The sequence below is a fragment of the Fusarium venenatum genome, assembly GCF_020744135.1.
Source record: "Fusarium venenatum strain MPI-CAGE-CH-0201 chromosome Unknown EDB82scaffold_3, whole genome shotgun sequence".
Classification (NCBI taxonomy): Eukaryota; Fungi; Ascomycota; class Sordariomycetes; order Hypocreales; family Nectriaceae; genus Fusarium; species Fusarium venenatum.
Genome location: NW_027072131.1, coordinates 7,040,167 through 7,060,073, shown reverse-complemented (window position 1 = coordinate 7,060,073; position 19,907 = coordinate 7,040,167). Strand labels below are relative to the sequence as shown.

The following is a 19,907-nucleotide window of genomic DNA, read 5'->3' as shown; positions in this document are numbered from 1 at the left end:
GGGATTTGAGATTTTATGCGTACGATACCTATTTTTTGGCAGATATTAGAAGCTTTTGGGAAACATTGAAAACAAAAAGCAATTGATTTGCTTAGAGACATTTTTACTTGGCTTTTTCTTGGTGAAGTTTACTTTTTGATACCCAAGCACTTGGCTCATTTCCTTCTAGGCTGGGTGTTCGTAGAAAAGGACACCCGCATGCGGCGAAGTAGCCAAGATGTAAGGGCAATTCAATAAAGAAAAGATCGCCAGCAAGGGGGCGACGTAGCGTTGAGGGCTAAATATTGGCAATGGGTTGTAAGAGATAAGACTATCGATCAATGGTACCAAAGGCTAGGTTGTACGTATAGCACAGTGTTGTGGATGAGGCTGATCTCGTAAGAGGGAAATGAAGAGTCTTGGCCTGGAAAGACATAAATGGTTAAGTTCATGATAGCGGTGTCTTGGTTGTGAGACGTGGCTTGTATTGTTAAATTGAGTCTCTCGGGACTGTCGATTGAGTTTAACTATGAGACATTAGTACTGGCCAAGGCTTGTTAGTACAACAACAGAAGGAAATACTGTAGTGACAAGATTAGAGGTTCTCACATCAAGGACCATTGCCAACAAATTGGCTTATCTACCGATGCTTGCTTCTTCTTCCGTGGGTGGGTGGAGCGGATATGCAGGTACACAAAGGTTATCACCCTCCATGATCAAGCCTTGCATAAACAAGCCTGCTCTTGCACCGAGTCAGTCGAAATTGGTATTGGTTACAGTGGTCGGGGTACAAGTACGATGAAACTGGGACACATTCTGTCAACGCGGTCAAGCCACTGCATAGCACTCTGCCATCCTTCAACTCCAATGCCATCCATAGGCAAGAAATTAGATCTGAAGATATATACCGAAAGTGTGGCAAGACTTACGAATAAAAGAAGTTTCTGTCCTGATTGAGCACTACTATGTATTTGTGTCGTCTCTCCTCTTGAGTAATAATAGTTGTGGCGTCTTTTTTATTATTTGACAGTCAAGGTACGTCAATACTGGGCTGAATTTGTACAAGCTGATCACAACTAATGCATCTTTCAATCATGTGATATTTCTCTTTTTGTAGAATCCCAAGTATTCACATCTGTCCAACTGTTGGGGACTAGATATAGAGGATCGATCATTTCAGAAAGAAGAGTTATACGAGACTGTATGAGTTACTTCAGCGAACAAATGATTTGTCCATTTCAATATGCGTATCAAACGACATGATATCTCAAGTTATATTCATGACTATATCGTAGTTCTTGTAGGGTAGAGACTTAATATCTAATGTGACTCTGTACCATTCTGAGCATTGCTCTATAGAAAGTGGGGCCAACCGGCAAAGAGTCATATTCTACAACACCAAATCACCAACTATACAATTAGCAACACTTGACTATATCTTCTTCCACTGTAAAGATAACATCAGTATCTCGATTGTAATATACAAGCAATTAAAGAAGTATCAAAATGTCATCCCGGCCTCCTTCGTTTCGTCTCCCCAACTCAACTTCCTGTCGAGTCCTCGACCGCTTCAGCGACTTACCCGAGGGTATACAAGCCGAAGAGGACGACGAGGGTAAAATCCCATTCTGGCCGCTTCTTCACCACCTTATCAGCACCCCGGTATCCAGTATTGCGCAACTCATAGACCAGCTACAGACAATTGCCGCAAATGCGGAAACATGTCAAGATAGTGACTATGGATTTCTGAAGAAGTTCCTGCAAGACCAAGGGGAATCCAGGATCCTTAGTATCATATGGCCCAATATTTGTGATATTGCCCTTAATCTTCCGGTTTATTTCCCTAGTGGACAACTTGAGATTCTCCAAGCGGACTCTCCGCTTCGCTTGAGTTGCGGCCAAGTCGCTTGTCTTGTGGCCCACCAGTTTCTCTGTTCATCGGTACCTCAGAGGTGTGATGATGGTTACCAGGATTTAGGTATCTGGTACTCATCGGAACAGAGACATCCCACTGCAGTACAGATGTATCTAGAGGCTCTGTTTATATACTTTGAAGGTCTGCCAGCAGCAAGAGATCTACTAAATGATCACCAAACTAAATCAGATGAGATTCACAATGTCGTCTCATATGAGCTTCACCAAAGCAGTCAATTGTCTTTAGCAGATGTTAAACTGGGACCAGTGCAGGCCAAATACATGGACATCCACACGTCGGATACCCATCACCCTCACGTCCAAGGAAAAGGAGGGGCCGTCGTTGTCCCATCAAACAAGGTCATTGGATTCGGCCAGTCAGCTACTCAAGAGGAGATATTCGTTGGTATTGCCCCTGAGGCATACCCTGTTGTTCTGGTAGCACCTCATCTGGCTGACAACACAGTCATCACCGTTTCAGGTGCAAGAGCGATGGTGGATGTCAAAGGCCAGAGACGCAATATCGAGTGGGAGGGCCGTCCTGTGTCATTTCTTAACGAAGATCAGAAATCTTGGCAAGGAGGACGTCTTGTCTTTATGGACGCTCTGGAGATGGACATGGTTGAACGCTCATCAAGTGACGACCTGCCCGATCTATACCCCGAGAATATTGACCGTGAGATCAACAAGGCAATAAACGGGTTCACATCCTACAAAGGTGATTCTGTGTTCACTGGTCTCTGGGGCTGCGGTGCCTTTGGTGGTGACCCAGGGGTGAAGTTGATAGTTCTATGGCTAGCAGCGGGGGCGTCAAATGTTGAGCTCAAGGTAGTACTTGGGCCTAGTGAACATCATCTTGGAAAGGGGCTTGAGGGTGTAGTCAAGGCTTGCGATGGTCTGACTGCGAATGACGTGCGAGAGATGTTGTCGAGAGTACCTACAGAGTTACGACGTGAAGGGATTATAGAGTGGATCGCGGAAGAAGCTTCAAGGGTTTCTCAACATCAGACGATATGACTGAAGGATTATGGATAGGCGATGAGACTGGAAGCGACTGATTGGTAGGTCATCTTCTAGGAGTTGGGATGTGGCCTCAGGGTATCAGAAAAATTGACCGCTAGAAGCATAAGAGACAAAATTATTAGGCCAGCTTATGCTCTTTAGACTATGCTTTTTAGACCACTTATTTTTATACCCTAAGACTTAGGAGTGCAACTTTTCTGCTACCCACTAGTGTGGGTATGGTTGTCAGCGTATATCCTAGCTGTTGAAGACATTACGGTATTAGATCGGGTTGTGGGAGTTGTCCGATACCGATATAAGCATAACGTTTGTTAGCCTCAACAGCAGCAGATAATCTGATTGATTAGAATACGGAGAATACGCGCATTCGCGCATTGATCAATACCTGAGACCCTGGTGATGTGTGGAGCTAAGGTCAAGAGATCAGGTTTGAACGTAGACTTGTGTTTCATATGTCAGAAGACGTGCTACCTCAGATCGAAGAGTTTGTAGTGAATGCAACATTGATAAAATTACTTCTCGAATGTGTCTGTAAAGGATAAGCCATAATTGTCTCTACTTGGCTTTAAAATAGACTTGATCTGATCTGTATGTCACTGCTATAGACTAATCCAATTAAGCTTATTTTCAACCTCATTGTACTCTGTAAACAAAATCCCATATCTCGTTAAGCTTTGTCAAGAGAAATGACGGTCTTGGCTGTCAGATCCTGATAATTTCCTATTCAGGCATCTTTGTTGTTTTCTATCCCACCATGATCTCCGGTAATTCCCACTCCACTCGTGCCTGTTTCACTTTCGGAGAATTCTCTCATTCGTGTAAATATGTTTCACATCCCAGAATAGTCAACAACACTTGCACATCACCATCTATCGTTTCAGGGGTCTCGCGTGTTCGGCAATCAGGGTGATGGAGAACTCATAGCTGTGATGACTTCACTTCTTGTATATAAGTGAGGCCTCGACAGGAAATATGTCACCTTTCTCTTCTCTATCCTCATCCTCAATCACTCTTTCTAACCTTATACATTCGTTACTGTTGGACCGGTTCCGACTTTCATTCTTTATTTTTCCAATACATATTTACTTTACCTTACAAACATCACCATGAAGTTCCTCGGTCTTCTCAACCTCGCCGCTCTGGCCAGCGCCGTTCCTACTCCCACCGTCCAGCAAGTTGGCAAGACTCTCGGCAAGCGAGCTGCTATCACTGATGCTGCCAACATTGGTTACGCCACCGAGAACGGAGGTACCACTGGTGGTGCCGGAGGAGCTACTGTGACCGTCTCTTCCCTTGCCGAGTTCAGCAAGGCTGCCGAGTCGGACGAGAAGCAGGTCATCTACGTCAAGGGCCAGCTCACCGGCAACAACAAGATCCGCGTCAAGTCTGACAAGACCATCGTTGGTGCCTCGGGTGCTTCTCTCGAGAACATCGGTCTCTACATCAACAAGCAGAAGAACGTCATTGTTCGCAACCTGGCCATCAAGAATGTCGAAGCTGCCAACGGCGACGCCATCGGCATCCAAAAGTCCACCAACGTCTGGGTCGACCACTGCGAGCTGTCCTCCGACTTCTCCAAGGACAAGGATTTCTACGACGGTCTCCTCGATGTCACCCACGCCTCTGAGTGGGTCACCATCTCCAACACCTACTTCCACGACCACCACAAGGCTTCTCTTGTCGGCCACTCCGACAGCAACGCTGACGAGGACACTGGTACCCTCCACGTCACCTACGCCAACAACCACTGGTCCAACATTGGCTCTCGTGCTCCCTCTGTCCGCTTCGGCACCGTCCACGTCTTCAACAACTACTACGAGGACATCAGCGTCACCGGTGTTAACTCCCGCATGGGTGCTAAGGTCCTTGTCGAGTCGTCTGCTTTCAGCAACGCCAAGAAGGCTCTTATCTCCAAGGACTCCAAGGAGACTGGAAGCATCACTGTCAACGATGTTGACCTTGGTGGCTCTACCAACGATGCTCCCAAGGGTTCTTTCTCCAAGTCTGACATTCCCTACCAGTACTCTCTTGTCGGTGCTTCCAAGGTCAAGGCGGCTGTTGTTGGCGTTGCCGGAAACACACTCAAGCTGTAAATAATAGCACATTAGTTAGATCTATCAAGTTTAGGAAATATATTCTAGACTAATACAGATATTCTATACTATATTCGATTCTCTGTTAGGCTATTCATCTTAATATCAGACAGACGCGTACCTAATTTAGTGAGTTTGGGAAGGCAACCCAAGAACCTTCTCCTCAGGGTATCAGAAAAATTAACCGCTGGAAGCATAAGAGACGAAATTAGTAGGTCACTTTATGCCCCCTAAGCTGTAGTTCTTAGACTACTTATTTTTATACTCCAAGACTCAGGAGGCCATTTTTCCTGCTACCCAATCCGTCGCCTACGGCCCCAGGCTGTAATTTTCTCTCGAGGTGCAGCCTCTTTTTTTCAGTAGCTTATAGGGCATTTCCCTTAGCAATAGGGATCAGGGTCTGGGCAAGTTAACTGGCATGGGGGCTTGGTATTTCGGTAGTAATTTCTTTGGTTGTGCTGAAGGAAGAAGAAGAAGCGGGCTGCTGAGCTGGTATGTCTCATGGCTTTGTATTGTGTAAGGTGACTTCGTGAGCCCGGGCTACCTTTCGTGACCAAGCTGCACGCCTAAAGAATATCATACTTTCAGGACGACCCCATCCAATAGGGCATTTTCCACTAACCTTATTTTTGAGTGTCTTTTTGCTAGCCAATAGCGCACCGAATTTCACTTTCTAACAAGTTAGCCTTATTATAGAGAGGCAAAGCCGGAAGGAACTTCCATACACTTTCAAGTCTGATAGCTCTGATTAGGTCAAGCAACAAGTTTAAGATAAAAGATCATCAGTCGCAGATTGGCTAATTGGAACAAACTGTCTTGTTACTGGCGTCAAGGGGACTGCTCTACGAAGCATGAAGGAGCCCGGAACAGCCTACGACGATCCTCGTTTCGGCAAGGACCGGCAGGTGGCTCACATGAAGCAATTCAAGACAATATCTGAGAATAACGGAGGAGTGCACATCTTTGGAGGAGTCCCGAACCGAGCCTTTTTATCTGGCTTCCAACGCATTTGGCGGTTACTCTTGGGAGACGGCTGGCAAGATCTGGTGGGCGGCCATGAGGTCAAGCAAGATGCATCCACGTTGTACGTTTAAAGAGTTTGCTGATGTGACGATTGGTTGTGCAAAGGAGCTCTTTGATGATAAGACGGCCAAGGTAATCAAGAAGGCATGGGCAGATGTTGGCGTTCTCGATGATGCTGGCACTGAGTAACTTAAGACAACTGGTGTGGTGTTTAGTAGACATAGACCTAGAAAGGTTGTTCAGCAGATTAGATCTGTCATCCTAGATTAATTCTGAGTTCGAAATTGAGAAACTATGCTTTGCAGAGTAAAGTTGATTGCAAGATGCCCCTGACTCCAGATTGGCCTCTACTAGTGATTCAGTGTCGAGTGTCTCCTGCCTTGGTAGTTGAACAGCAGCTACTTGTGAGTCAAGGGAGGTGCACCTTCCGATAACTGCCTGCCCTATATAAAAAAAAAAAAGAGAACATATGCAATTTACAGACTCCATCGTCCAGTTCTTGTTATGGGAGTTAAGAATATCGCTCTTAGCCAACTCAACATCGAGCGCCATGTCGGCATCACAGGAGGCAACTTCGAACTCGCAAAGCCTGGCCTCACAGCCCTTGCGCGAGATTCAGATGCGGTATCAATTGGCCAAATCAACTTTCAAAACCCTCTGCGAGATCAAAAGCAACCCAGATACTTTCGCCCTTCTCAAGAAGGCCTGCTCTGCGACCGAATTCAATACGTTTCCCATCCAAAAGCATGAGACCGCCTTCTTCCGAGCAATCAACGAAAGCACAGGCATCCCCTTTCCCATCCCCGAATTCATATCCAAGCCATGGCACAAAGTTATTCTTCTCGTGCAGATTGACCTCACAAAGGCTGGCTGGCCAAACAAACTGAAAGGGGAAGCTCGAAAACAGTTATTCCAGGAACTCCGCCAGATGTACAAGCTGCTCGACAGCGTTTTGAGATGTCTGGCTGATATACTTGGAGAGAGAGGTGATGGAAGAGGACTCCAGACAACTCTTGACGTGCTGAGAAGTGTCAAGGCTGAAGTTTGGGAAAAGAGTGGCAACCACCTCTTGCAAGTGGAGGGTATTGGCCCGGCAAAGAAGGACAGGCTCGTCCGAGCCAACATCAAGACTATAAAGGAATTGTCCATGATGGAGTTTTATCACATCGAGCGAATTCTTAGTCGAAACCCACCTTTTGGTCAGACGCTACTGCACAAAGTAGCAGGTTTTCCCATTCTCACCCTCGACTTTGAAGTGATCGGTCAATACACCCCCGAAACTCCAACACCTTTGCCAGCGACTGGTAATCAAACAGCTGACGAATCGCTCTGGATTGCTCGAGCTGTTCTCGGATTTACCAACGAAAAGACGCCCAGTTGGAAGAGCAGCACGCCATGGGTCACATTTGTGGTTGAAGGGGGTAACGGACGACTTGTCTGGTTTTGGCGAGGAAGCGCAAAAAGGCTGGCCGGCAACAAGGAGATTATAATCGGGTTGAGTGCAAAGAGTGGCGAGCAACTAAAGGTTTCTTTTGCTTGCGAGGAGATTGTCGGGACTACGGTGAAGATGGATGTTCGGGTTGGAGGTTGAGTGTAAGTGGACGAGAATATGGCCTTGAGCTGAGGTACCATATCAACAATGTGTGGGATTAATGGGGAGCTTGCGAGAGATGGTTACATATGAACACAGCACTTTGTTACTTGTTATCAAAAGTTGCTCTCGCTGTGGCTAGATGTGTCTTCATACTAGACGACACATCACACATTGATCCTTCATTAATGCTTTCCTAGTAGAAGTAATGGCGAGGCAGACTGCAAGTGTTGGAGGAAGGATGAGAGGTTCAATAACCCTTCATCAACACCAACTTGAATACAACACCATGCGAGCGTCCGTAATTTGGTTGGTATCCGTGCTAGCAACGCCACCTCCACCGCTCAATGCACAAGGCATCTGGACCATGTCAGCCATTTTAGCTGCATCCCAAAAGACCCTACAACCTTGATGAAAATGCGGGAATTTTCGCATAACGGTGCCAGAAAAACAAGCCAAGGCATAGGGTCTTGATCAGCCTTACAAGCTTGGCTTTCTCCTAGAGTTAAACTCTATTCCAAAGACATGAATGTCACTGACGAGATGCCATATTGGTACCTCAATCTTTGTTTAATGGAAGCGGCCGACTATCACCTATTTTGATCGCCGTAGGGCAGACACTCAATCATGTTAGTGCACAAATGACCCGTTATTGTTGAACGGGACCCTGCAGCGAGAAATAAGAAGCCTAATCTTAACGTTGTAAAGTGGCTGTTTCACCTTTTTCAGCCCTTTTCCGTGTAATTCGACTCAACTCATACCCAACGGCCAACCTCGCAGCAAACTTGGGTTACACTGCAGCACAAGCTTTATGAGAGTAACAGGGTTCTTTTTAGTCCTGAGGCCTTGTGACCGATCTTCGTCCAAGGGATCGTCGTCTTTGCAACTTTTTTCCTATTAAACTAGGACAGGCTATCTGGGATCGATACAGGGATTAAGCAAAGCTGAACTTGAGGTCCCCACCAACTTGAGCAGCGACAACACTTTTTTAGTCTCTGTGATGATCTGGCATATTGCTGTTACATTACCCTATCCGGAAAGTGGTTGTGCCGTCTGACGGTCTCTCGCACTCATACCCTATTCGGGGTGAGTCTTTGGACTCGACGCAGATCTATTCAGGTCCCAAGCACTAACAACACACAGTCGATGATCGTATTCTCGTATAGGCAAACATATGGTTGCCTACCTTAATAGTAGTGAGGCACAGTGTTGTGGCGACAGAGAACAGCTTGTATTGGTGGATGATCCTTCTCTAGCACAAGCGGATATAGTACCCGCACGAAGCCATCGTGAAATGGGGTCTGCACCTCTGAACCCTGGAGGTATTTCAGTGGCGTTCATTTGATGCATTAATTAGCACTACTATACCCAGTTAGTATAGCAAACCCGGTAGGTGACTCGACGGAAGGCTTTCAGCCCATTTCTCTAGTAGCTGCCTGTTAGCACCTGCAGTCTTATAAGACGAGAGGATGCCCAGTTCACAACTGTTTGCCTGGTCAAGTCTCTCCAAACCACATACCTCCTGAGACTCGGTTCATACACTTCCCTACAACAATGTTGCGTTCAACCCTCCTTCTCGCCCTCGCGGGCCTGACGGTCGCAACAGACAGCGTCTACTTCAGCACCAACAAAGCAGACAAGAAAGGCCTCCCCCTTCTATCTGGCTTCACTCCTCGTCCCCAATTCCTCAGCATGGCGGCGGCGGGTTGCGAGGGAAGCACGAAAGCATGCGGCAACGCTTGCATCGAATCCAGTGGTGAGTGCTGTAGCACTGTATCTGGAACGTACTGCGAAGATGGCTACCGTTGCCAATCTACCGGCTGCTGCGAGGATGGAAAGCTTTGCTCTGGTCCACCCTCGGGCTGCACAGACGGCAAGGAGATGTGTGGCTCGTTTTGTATCCCTGAGGGCAAGGTCTGCTGTCTCACTGGCTACTGTGATCAAGGCGAGAAGTGTACTTCAGACGGCAAGTGTTCTGCCGGAGGCTCATCCGGAGGAAGTGGAGGTTCCTCAGGTGGCTCTTCTGGTGGCTCCTCTGGAGGTTCTAGTTCCTGCTTGAGCTTCGAAGAGACTTGCGGTGATGGTTGTATGCCCAAGGGTATGGTCTGCTGTGACTCCGGATACTGCCTCAGCGGTCAGACATGCACATCTGATGGAAAATGTCGATATGGCTCCAGCAGTGGCTCTGGTGGTAGCTCTGGCGGTTCATCCAGCGGCAGCTGTGCCAGCTACCAAGAAACCTGCGGCGACGGCTGCATGCCTAAGGGAATGGTCTGCTGCGTCTCCGGATACTGCTTGTCGGGACAGACCTGTTCTAGCGATGGTACTTGCAGATACGGCAGTTCAAGCGGAGGTGGAAGCAGTGGTGGTTCAAGCGACGACGACGACGATGACGACAAGCTCACCTTTACTCAAGAGTCTGCAACACGCACCTTCGACTCCCCCTCTTTCACTGCCCCTTCGATCGAACCCGTCCCTACCATCGGCGACGATGATGCTTTCCCTACATTCAGCTCTCAACCTATACCCACTGGCCCAAGAGCTGGTGGTGATGATGATGGAGATAGCAGCGGTAGCAGCACCGGCGGAGGCGGAAGCAACAGTGGCTCAATTGTCGTGCCTAGTTTGTTCATGGGTGTTATTGCTTTGATCCCTCTCCTTCTTTAAGTTGCGACCCGTTTGCAATAGCCAAGCCATGTCGGAGCAAGATATCTTTTGTCACGCTAGCAAGATCTTTTTCGTTGTTTGACATTTGATCCAATATACGCAAGAGATGGAAATAATGAATCATGTTGCCATGAGATGAGCTTCGAGGAATAGTTCGTTGGGCTTGACTTTATCTGTAAATATTATACCCCTAATTCAGAATGAGCATAGTTTGACCGTGAACCCACCTCGTGTATGCCTTGTACCATAAAAGTGAGGCAGTTTTCACCAACAATCAATCATCAGGGAATATATCATGTGCACCAACGACACTATAACGTCAATCTAATTCGATTCTTTGTATGTCTCATAGCTCAACAGCGAAGTATGGGCTGAGAGAATTAGGATCACTGATTGGTAGGTAGGCCGTGATTTTCCCTCCTTTTGCCATGCGCTTGCATTTCGAAATAAGAAAACTTTGCTGATACATGATGACGTTCCTCTCCGCTTCCCCCAACTCTTTTCCAAGAGCCTGACAGTAATGACCCCCCGCGGGATCCCTATAATACATCCGCTAAACGCCGGTAGTCATGGTAGTGTGGAATATTCATGTTTGGGTGGTTGAGTGATGAGTTGATATGTGGATGATTCCGCCTCGTTCCTCCGTGATATGTCATGTAGTTGATAAATCATGGTCTTTCTCTCTCCTTATCTCTTGGCAGTCGCTTGGTTGAAGCTCTCAAGAACTGTCTCCTTAACATCGGGCTTCGCCTGACCATCGAGCTCTGCAGTCTCCTTCTTGGGCTCAACAATAGCTTTAGCCATAGTCTGTGCTTGAGCCTGGCCAACCTTGCCAAAGACACTGAGACCAGTAGCAATCATACCACTGATATCTCCAACGTTTCCGGGGACAACAACAGCAGTGCTCTCGCGAGCCAGCTTGCCAAAGGCGTCGACGTACTTCTCGGCAACTCTCAAGCTGACAGCAGCCTGGGCACCAGTATCACCCTTGAGGATACTTTCTGAGACAGCATCGATACCTTGAGCAGTGGCAGTCGCCTTGAGACGGATAGCTTCAGCTTCACCATCGGCCTCGTTGATGCGCTCGGCGCGCAACGCCTCGGAAGCCAGAATAACACTCTGCTTCTTACCCTCGGCAATGTTGATGGCACTCTGTCGTTGACCTTCGGATTCGAGAATCTCAGCACGCTTGGAACGCTCGGCAGTGACCTGGCGGTGCATGGCCTCGACAACAGCACCAGGGGCGTGAATATCTCGAATCTCGTAACGCAAGCAGGTAACACCCCAAGCCTCCGCGGCATCGTTGATGGCAGCTGTAATGTTGGTGTTGAGCGCAGCACGTTCCTTGAGGACATGGTCAAGGGTCAGTTGACCGATCTCGGATCGCATAGTCGTCTGGGCGAGCTGAGAAATAGCATATTCGGCATCCTCGACCCCATAGCTGTATAATTGCACACATGTCAGCTACCTGATCGTATCGTGTCTCAATGGCTTGATCAATCCAGCAGCAACTCACCTTGCTTTATACGCATCAAAGACACGCGTGAACAAAACACCGTCAAGTTCCAAAGTAACGTTGTCCGCAGTGATGGCACTCTGGCTAGGAATCTCAATGGCGACTTCCTTGAGACTCTTGACGTATGCGATTCGATCGATAAAGGGCATAAGGACAGCCAGACCAGGGTCGAGAATACGGTTAAACTTTCCCATACGCTCAACAATCCAAGCCGTCTGCTGAGGCACGAATCGAATAACCGTGTTGGCCGGGAGCCGAGGCTTAGAAAAGTAAGAGGGAACAATCGGAGATCCGAAGCCGGAGGGGATAAGAGCTCGGTTCGTGGTGCTGAAGGGTCGTCCGTGGGCGGCAATGGTTCGAGCCGTGATAGTGGCGGCGGCGGCAGCAAGCCTCGATTGCGATTGCGGTGCCCTGAGGGCCACCCGCGCGAGGGACATGGCCATTGTTGAATCGATCGCGGGATTGATGGGAGAGTCGACAATGACGTGGGAAAAGACTGTGATCTGTTGATCGGATGAGCTTGGGGAAGCTGTCGATATTCCGATAATTCCCCGGTAGAACAGGCAAGCTCGATGTGACGCGGGGTGGCTTGTGAACAACTTTAGCTTGCTGTGGCTGTGTGATATGATGGCGGGGAACTCTATCCTTTGAGACAGACAGAAAGTCCACCGCCTTCCCTTCTGTGGTCTACTTGTCTGTGCCCCGCGAGTGACTGGATCCAAAAGTCGCCCAATATCTAACCGCCACTACACCAACGTCATCTATCGCGAAACCACACACTTTCTCTGTCTGTCTTACACATCGTCCGACTTTTTTGTTCGTAAAATTACAAACATTTTGAACCTCCGAGTCAAACAATCATTCTTGCGACAGAGTCTCTTTGAGTAACCGACACCATGTCTGCCAAGGTTCCTCGCAACTTTCGCCTACTGGAGGAGCTTGAGAAGGGAGAGAAGGGTCTCGGTGCCGAGGCATGCAGTTACGGTCTTGAGGATCCTGAGGATCTTCTCATGAGCAGTTGGAACGGCACAATCCTTGGTCCTCCCCATGTGAGTTTCTTGCGAACCTACAAATGATCGCACACGTGCCCTTCCCGCCCCAAACAACAGATCTATAGACTCGCAAGTAACTAACATCTCCTGCTCCAGTCCGTTCACGAGAACCGCATCTACAGCGTCAAGATGCACTGCGGTCCCGATTACCCCGACATGCCTCCCACGATTCAGTTCATCAGCCAGGTCAACCTGCCCTGTGTTAACCCCAACAACGGCGTGGTGGACCCTAGCCAACTCCCCTGCCTCGCCCAGTGGAAGCGTGAGAACACTATGGAAACTGTCCTCATCGAGTTGCGAAGGTACGTCGAGCGTTCGCCATGAGAGAGGAAGTTATACTGACAGTTCTCAGATACATGGCTTCATCCCAGAACAAGAAGATCCCCCAACCCCCTGAGGGCTCTACCTACGCTTAAATCTAAACCACAAACTGCACATCACGCCTTTATGTCAAGATAAAAGAGACAGAACTTCAACATCAACAAAACATTTTGAAATGTGTTGAGAATTTGCCATATGGCCTTATTCCGCTATTGTTCAAGGCATCGCAATTATCGCGAACTAGGTACAATATGATACACAAAGCTGCCCGTCCCAAATAATGCTTCGCCCTTCCCATCCGTCTTCATCGTATTAGTCCCGTACATCCCTGTTGTTTGCTTTTCGTCATGCTCATCAAAGAGAACAAACTTGCTGCCCCCCCTTGCGCCTTGTCCTTATTTCAAACCCCAATCCCAACAGTTCGAGACATAGCCGATTCGTAGAGATGATGCAAGAATAGACAGTCCAAGATACCCAAAAAAGATATGTGCGCATAATCATCCTCCGTCCCGCCTTCATGACAAAAAGGCCATGTATTCCCCATACGCCACTTTTACTTCCCTTGGAAAAAAGTATCGGGAAAGGTTCAGGAAATGAAACAAGTATGTTGTAGATAATCATCGCTGACAAAAGAAAATGTTGAATGCGCGTGCGATCATCTTCGTGATCCAGGTATCCATCCAAGAAAGAAATACTCCAAATCCCCAGAATGCTGTTTTGAAATACGTGTAGATAATAAAAAATAAGGCGTCGGTAAAGTGTATCGTAAATCCACAAGGATGTTAATTGAAATGTGTTGTTTAGTCCTCAAATCCCCATTTAGCAGGAGGGCCAACAGCACTCAAGCGAGCCATCGTCTTGTTGACTCGAGGAGCAGATGTCGACATAGCATCGGGGGAGATGGGACTGTCGGGTCGAGGCACACCAACTTGAAGAGTGTCGCGCTGGGCGGGAGCGGGAGGGCTCTGTTGTTGGTTTCGGCTCGATGGCCGCTTGAGGGCTGAGTGACGACCCTTTCGGTCACTAAGGCGGCGCTGCTGGACATACATCTCCTCGGAAATGACTTCTTCGTCACTTGCGGACTCGTCGTCGTAGTTGTAGTCGTAGAAATCATCCAGATCAGGGCTAGGCTCAGAATCATCAAAGGAGTGCTCAGCGGCGAGACCCTTGTCGATGTAAAGAAGGATGCGCTCCCGTTGCTGATGGTCTTGACTGTGGGATCGTTGCCCGTGATGCACTTGCTTCGTAGAGTGTTTGGTGGATACAGTGGGTTCATCTGTACGGCCCTCAAGTGTTTCGTGGCTTAGGTCGATAACGGTTGTTCCCTCTGCGTTGACCGTGGTCTTGTTCTTGAAGGTAGGGGGTGCTGGGAAGTCAAAGTCCATGTCCATTGTCTCCTCGGTAATGGTGGCCTCGGATGGCTTGGATCGGTGTCCTTTCTGAGAAACCTTCTCGTCCATCTCAGAGAGGACAGAGCTGCGCATTGTCTGTCGCTTGTGGCGAAGGGCAGACAGGAGCATCTCTTCCTGACGGGTAACCGCCATAAAGCGGTTGTGGCCGTCCTTTCCATCGACTGATGAGTGAGCGGAGCGGATGTAGAAGTCGACGGAGCTTGGGCTCAATGGGGGCGTCGGCGCATCGGCAGTAGTAGAGATGGAGCCATGAGGAATGTAGGTCATAGCAGGCAGGAAGTCAAGCTCAGGTTCAGGCTCATTTTCAGAGTCCTCGCCCTCCTTGTCCTCCTCATAATCAGGATAATCCGGAGTGTCCGGCTCGGGGTACAGAGCGACAACCTTGTTAAGATTTGTCTTGCTGTGACCCGTGTTTGAAGTGTTTACTGATGAGTTGGAAAGGCTTGACGTGCGCGACGGTGTTGGTCCAGCAGTTCCTTCTTGGATTGTGTTTGTGGAGCTTCCAGATAGGGAGCTTGACCTGGGGGCCACAACGGGGGCTCTGTGATGCCCGTTGGGGATGGTCAGGTAGTTGCTCGATCCCGTCGTCTTTCTGCTCGATCTGCTCAACCGCTTCGAGCTGTTATCAGCGCTCTCGGAAGTTCGAGCCGTGCCTGGACGGAAGTCGATAGAAGAACTAGTATCCGATGTGGCGTACTCAGGTATCGAAGGTTGACCCTTGGAAGAGGATTCGGTGTATGCGTCGTCTTCGGAGTCCGAGGATAGTGAAAGCACGCTCTTGCCCTGCAGATCCGCATCCTGGAAACTCCTACTCGTACGTTTCGAAGCCTTGGACGTGCGGGTATGTCTGCTAGAAACACTTGCAGCGCAGTCAGTAAGTGAGGATTGGTCAGACTTCTTGGCCATATTAGATTGAGGTGGTGGTGGGGGTAGGTTGCGTTTTGCGTATTGGGAAACAATATGCTCGGCATGGTGGCCGGGTGGTATGCGCTGTTCAGACTTGCTGTGTCGAAGAATTCTGCTGGGCTTTGGTTGGTGTGAATCCCTGGACTTGGACTTCTCCAGAACCCGCTCCTCCTCATCGGCTTCGTCCAACTCATCGTCAATGATTGAGCGGAATGACATTTGCTCGTAGTGTTCGTAGAGATTAGGTAGACCATTTAGGTGATTTTGTGGTCGGCGATTGCTCTCGTCCGTCTTTGGTCGGGTTGTGTCTGAGTGTGCTGAGTTGAGGCTCTCTTTTGTAGGTCGCCTTGAAAGCTTGCCCCGTAAAGATGGTGTACTAGTTGGTGATAGAATAGATGGTGATCGGGTAATCTGATCTAGCATAGGACCCTCCCATTGTGGTTCGCTCTTCTTAGACCGCCGTCCCATGAGATGAGACAAGTCGAGTTTTGTAGGCTTCTTCTTTTTTAATTTGGCCTCGGCAATTGAGTTTTCCATATCCAACATCCTCTCTGCTTTTGAAGGCATGCCCTTGGCCATAGCTGAGGCTGATGTTTGCTGGGTTACAGAAAGAGGCTGCTTAGTCTTGTCGTACCACGAGTTTAGTGTCGATGAAGACTGTCGCTTTCGAAGAATGCTCGCCATATCAAAAGCATCTTCATCATGTGCATCGGTGGGTGCACCGATGTTTTTGAAGTGCCTCGGTATGATCTCGGACTCATCTCCCCACTCCCGCGTCCCGCGCTCGTGTTTTGCCGGAGATACACGGCCATGGTTCAGGGTCTGGGATGTCTCGGGAGCGGGTACAGCAAGGTCGAGAGTTGAGCTGGAGAAGTTGTTGTCGATATTGATGGCTGAAGCACCCAGGATCTTTTGGGCCTTGCTCATAGGCGGGGCGGTGACTGTGACCGTGGGAGCCTGCTTTTTGCGGCCGGAAAAGCCGAACTTGCGCATGATGCCGGCGACGTCTTAATTATCTTGGGTCTTTGGTCGCCCAGTTGATCGTTTTCCCCCTTTGGGGTTTATTTCGTCAGCACGATATCGACTGCTCTTGAGCCAACATGTGTGAAAAATGTGGTATCGCTGGTGTGGTATTCGAGGGTATCCAATGCTTTTAATGGCAAAAATAAGCAAGTTAATGCTTTCAAATATTGCAGCTAATAGATTTCGTAAAAGAATGTCTTGGTGGTCGATCACAGTTGATTCGTCGATGAAACGCTGAGTGATATCAGAGGTTGCTTCGTCTGTTCTGGTGTCTCGCCCAAATGGAGTCTTATTGGTGTATCATCCCGCGCTGCAGTTGTGAAATATTAAGTGCCGTTCTGTTGGATATGCCGTTGCTTTGAAATCTCGCTTTGTCTCACCCCTCGCGAGATATCGGCTGAATGGAGCGACAGTCGGCGACCAAAACACTACGGTAACAGAGAAACCAGGAATTGGAGGGGGATTAGAGGAATAAGAAGACAATGTCGAGATGAATAGGGACGGCCGGTGAATGTTCAGGTGGATTGGCTTTGGATCGGGCTTGACATGGGGAGGGTGTGCAAGTACTAAAGTGTGGTGGAGGAGGGGGGCGTGAGAGATTGGGAAGGAGAAAAGGAAAAAGCTGCCATCAAGAAAAAAGAACCAGCACAAGCAAGTCAGGTCAGGTCTCTCCCCAGTCCCAGTCGCAATCTGCTAATTAATTCCGCCAGAACCAGCGATCAGGTTAAAGCACAACCTGGTAGCTATCCACTTGCACGCGACAAGAGGGAAAATGGGATGGGATGGGATCTAACCGACCAAGCGAATTGGGATATTAATTCTGATGAGCCTCTCCACTGAACCGGACAGCACGAGAGACGGAGAGTCGACTGAGGCGTGCGTCAGTCAACAGGGGTCGATATCACAAAAAAAATAAAAAAATAAAAACTTGCAGGAGACAATCGGAACTACGATCAGCAAAACAGAGAGAGAAAGAAGAAAAAATAAATTGCCATACAATAAACACAAACTGTGGCTTCCAAGTGGCGGAACAGGACAATACAACGACATACAACAGCTGAATGGCGGGCAACTTTTCCTCCCCGAAAGAGATCTGTCATCCATTCACAGCAGAGCAAAGCATAAACATCACCTGCAATAGCGGCCCTGCTAGAACCAACACGGCCAAGACAAACCCCCCCGGACCATCATTTGCTTCGATCCCTCCCCCGAAAGCCAAATGCAAGAGACAGAGTCATGGCTTTGCTTTTACAACTAAACTGGCCTCGGCTTGGCAGGGATCCTCCTACTTTCCCAAAGAATACCTCACTAGCGAGGTAAATTGCTCTGAGTCTTGCTGAGAGTCTTTACCTACCTATATCAGTTTTGTCTTATGAAAAAAGGTCCCTGCAGAGAACAAGAGAAGCCCGCCTTCCATTGTTGTTCGATCTCCCCGATGACTCTCATCCAATCAAGGTCCCCAGTTTGGTCCTGAAGTGGCTATTCTCCAGCCACGATAGCATACAACCTCGGCAGTATTGGTAGGGAGCTGATACAACTGCCGTTTCCGTCATTAATTGCACTCAATGCAACCAAGATGAGCTGAACAGATACATTCGTTCTTTTATTTTATTTTTCAGATACACGGAGTATTGCGATTATGTAGGCAGCTCAAAGATGGTCACTAATTACAAGGGTTCGTCTTTTGGGCTAGAGCGTAACGAATGGTGGTGACAGTGGTGAACCGAACCGAACCAAAGTCTAGGGACCTAGCGAAAGACAGTCACAGGGCTCTCATCCATGTCCAGGGGCAGCCGCAAGACCCCAGGGGATAGATGGGTCTCCATGCTTCGCACCTACGCTATAAAGACCCATGGAAAAGGACCCCTGCAGTAGAGGATCTACTCTCTCCGCTGTCCCCCCTGTGCTGTTGTTGGTGACGAGCAGTACCCGACCTGCTAAGCCCGGGCTGGTCGGACAGTCAGGGCGCTGCGGTCCATGATGCTCGACAGTACTCCGTAGAGGCCGCTGAAGATGTCTTGAAAGGTACAAACGGGCAGGGTCTGTGTTGTTCTATTGGGTAGAAAAGGTCACGATGGTATGGATTCAGTCTGCTGCAGAGTCAAAGCGCAGTTCATCTCACGTTCAACGGTTAAGTTCGTATTGATTCACTATTCTCTCAGTGAGGGCGAAAGAGAATACAGCCTCATTCATCCCAAGATACGGATACTCAGGAACCAAAAGGCAAGGAAGATCAGGGCCCAGATTCACAAGGCAGACTAAGTTCGTAATTAGTGACTTTTCTGCCCAATCGAGATGATTCGGCTCTGAGACTTTCTGAGATCTAAACGTCGATCACCTTGTCTTCCAGCCCGCAGTGATTCTCGTTGTCTAATTAACAAGTCGGGTATGCAATATTTGAATTACTTCTCCATTGTTGACACCCGTGAGTGGAAAGACCAAGAGAAGAAGCTGGATGGAAGCAAACTAGCTTCAGAGAAGCTATGATACTTTCGTCTTGGCATGTACTTTCTAGTTCCAGAATGATTTAGTGGCAAAGCTCAACGCCATCGCGTCGAGCTTAAGACCTTTGAGGCTTTGAGCTATAGCTGAAGCAATCGTTCGAGGACTGGACTTGGCAGGTCCCTCTAATAATTACTCCTAGAGCAAGGGCCGATGGACAACCAAATGGCATGCATGCATATGACGGAAGAATTGCTGAGCTGACTATTACCAACAACCCTGGCCATCTGTGTGCACCTACTAGACATGGACTAGCAAGGGATTGAGTGACTGGTGGATATTTAGCTGACGCGATCCATATATTGATTGCGTGTGCTCTTCTGTGCACTCTGTACCTGTAGAGTGGAACGACTGAAAAGGGTCTCGTCCAAGATCTGATCTTCAAGCTATCAATCTCGTTTGCCCTGTCTACGAGGGTATCCAACCTATATCGTCTTATAACATCATTACACAGAGGTCACGAGGTATTACCCGTGATATTGCAAGTTATTTTAGCTTCTTGGTTAGTAAATGGCATCCTCACGTCCGTCGATTGTTTTGATCATGATAGAGTCTGAGAGTCTCGCGCACGTCCAGCGGTTTCGTTTCACGCACGTTTCTAAACGCGTTGTAAGTAAATTAATCTACCACCACCGTTTCTCTTTCATCTCTGCCTGTCCTTGTTTTGTCTGTGTTTGTTCAGCTTTTGTTCGATCCCTCCCGAATGTTTACGGCCCGTCAGTGCGCCATCGTCTGTTTGTAGTCCAACGGGTACGGCAGCGTCTTCCGAAGCCTTATAAACGACAAAAACAGCCGTCGTCTCCATAAATCAGGTGTTTTGAATAAACAAAAAATGATATCAAGTTTGTTTATCTCGATTCGCTATAGCTTCAAAGCTCTATAGTG

General features: G+C 48.4%; 8 protein-coding genes across 8 annotated transcripts; 6 read left to right on the top strand and 2 right to left on the bottom strand.

The window, feature by feature from the left end:
• The first annotated feature begins 1,386 nt into the window (after positions 1-1,386).
• On the top strand, positions 1,387-3,086 carry EDB82DRAFT_509910 (uncharacterized protein). The gene has a single exon (XM_025728857.2). It carries the CDS (start codon positions 1,486-1,488, stop codon positions 2,908-2,910), a length of 1,425 nt encoding a protein of 474 aa, XP_025583182.1. The 5' UTR covers positions 1,387-1,485; the 3' UTR covers positions 2,911-3,086.
• Positions 3,087-3,738: 652 nt separating this feature from the next.
• On the top strand, positions 3,739-5,030 carry EDB82DRAFT_509909 (pectin lyase fold/virulence factor). The gene has a single exon (XM_025728856.2). The coding sequence runs from the start codon at positions 4,023-4,025 to the stop codon at positions 5,007-5,009; it is 987 nt and encodes a 328-aa protein (XP_025583181.1). The 5' UTR covers positions 3,739-4,022; the 3' UTR covers positions 5,010-5,030.
• Positions 5,031-5,721: 691 nt separating this feature from the next.
• On the top strand, positions 5,722-6,221 carry EDB82DRAFT_559992 (uncharacterized protein; the record flags this gene model as incomplete). Its single annotated transcript, XM_025728854.2, has 2 exons — positions 5,722-6,070; positions 6,138-6,221. The coding sequence occupies exons 1-2, from the start codon at positions 5,861-5,863 to the stop codon at positions 6,219-6,221; spliced, it is 294 nt and encodes a 97-aa protein (XP_025583180.2). The 5' UTR covers positions 5,722-5,860.
• A 361-nt stretch (positions 6,222-6,582) lies between these two features.
• On the top strand, positions 6,583-7,650 carry EDB82DRAFT_539673 (Sec63 domain-containing protein; the record flags this gene model as incomplete). Its single annotated transcript, XM_025728853.2, has 1 exon — positions 6,583-7,650. One exon carries the CDS (start codon positions 6,583-6,585, stop codon positions 7,621-7,623), a length of 1,041 nt encoding a protein of 346 aa, XP_025583179.1. The 3' UTR covers positions 7,624-7,650.
• A 1,527-nt stretch (positions 7,651-9,177) lies between these two features.
• Positions 9,178-10,290, top strand: EDB82DRAFT_528075 (uncharacterized protein; the record flags this gene model as incomplete). Its single annotated transcript, XM_025728852.1, has 1 exon — positions 9,178-10,290. One exon carries the CDS (start codon positions 9,178-9,180, stop codon positions 10,288-10,290), a length of 1,113 nt encoding a protein of 370 aa, XP_025583178.1.
• Positions 10,291-10,977: 687 nt separating this feature from the next.
• EDB82DRAFT_528074 (uncharacterized protein) lies at positions 10,978-12,249 on the bottom strand (the record flags this gene model as incomplete). Its single annotated transcript, XM_025728851.2, has 2 exons — positions 10,978-11,731; positions 11,807-12,249. 2 exons carry the CDS (start codon positions 12,247-12,249, stop codon positions 10,978-10,980), a joined length of 1,197 nt encoding a protein of 398 aa, XP_025583177.1.
• A 225-nt stretch (positions 12,250-12,474) lies between these two features.
• Positions 12,475-13,627, top strand: EDB82DRAFT_276690 (ubiquitin-conjugating enzyme/RWD-like protein). Its single transcript, XM_025728850.2, has 3 exons — positions 12,475-12,855; positions 12,955-13,160; positions 13,211-13,627. The coding sequence occupies exons 1-3, from the start codon at positions 12,703-12,705 to the stop codon at positions 13,272-13,274; spliced, it is 423 nt and encodes a 140-aa protein (XP_025583176.1). The 5' UTR covers positions 12,475-12,702; the 3' UTR covers positions 13,275-13,627.
• Positions 13,628-13,979: 352 nt separating this feature from the next.
• EDB82DRAFT_434146 (uncharacterized protein) lies at positions 13,980-16,490 on the bottom strand (the record flags this gene model as incomplete). The annotated part of the gene is made up of 1 exon (XM_025728849.1): positions 13,980-16,490. One exon carries the CDS (start codon positions 16,488-16,490, stop codon positions 13,980-13,982), a length of 2,511 nt encoding a protein of 836 aa, XP_025583175.1.
• Between the last annotated feature and the right edge of the window lie 3,417 nt (positions 16,491-19,907).

Excerpts from the sequence above, each read along its gene's own strand:
- EDB82DRAFT_509910 (XM_025728857.2), top strand. The coding sequence starts at position 1,486 with ATGTCATCCCGGCCTCCTTCGTTTCGTCTCCCCAACTCAACTTCCTGT.
- EDB82DRAFT_276690 (XM_025728850.2), top strand. The coding sequence starts at position 12,703 with ATGTCTGCCAAGGTTCCTCGCAACTTTCGCCTACTGGAGGAGCTTGAG. Across the intron at positions 12,856-12,954 it reads CAATCCTTGGTCCTCCCCAT|TCCGTTCACGAGAACCGCAT; the intron begins GTGAGTTTCTTG and ends CTCCTGCTCCAG. Across the intron at positions 13,161-13,210 it reads GTCCTCATCGAGTTGCGAAG|ATACATGGCTTCATCCCAGA; the intron begins GTACGTCGAGCG and ends GACAGTTCTCAG.
- EDB82DRAFT_509909 (XM_025728856.2), top strand. The coding sequence starts at position 4,023 with ATGAAGTTCCTCGGTCTTCTCAACCTCGCCGCTCTGGCCAGCGCCGTT.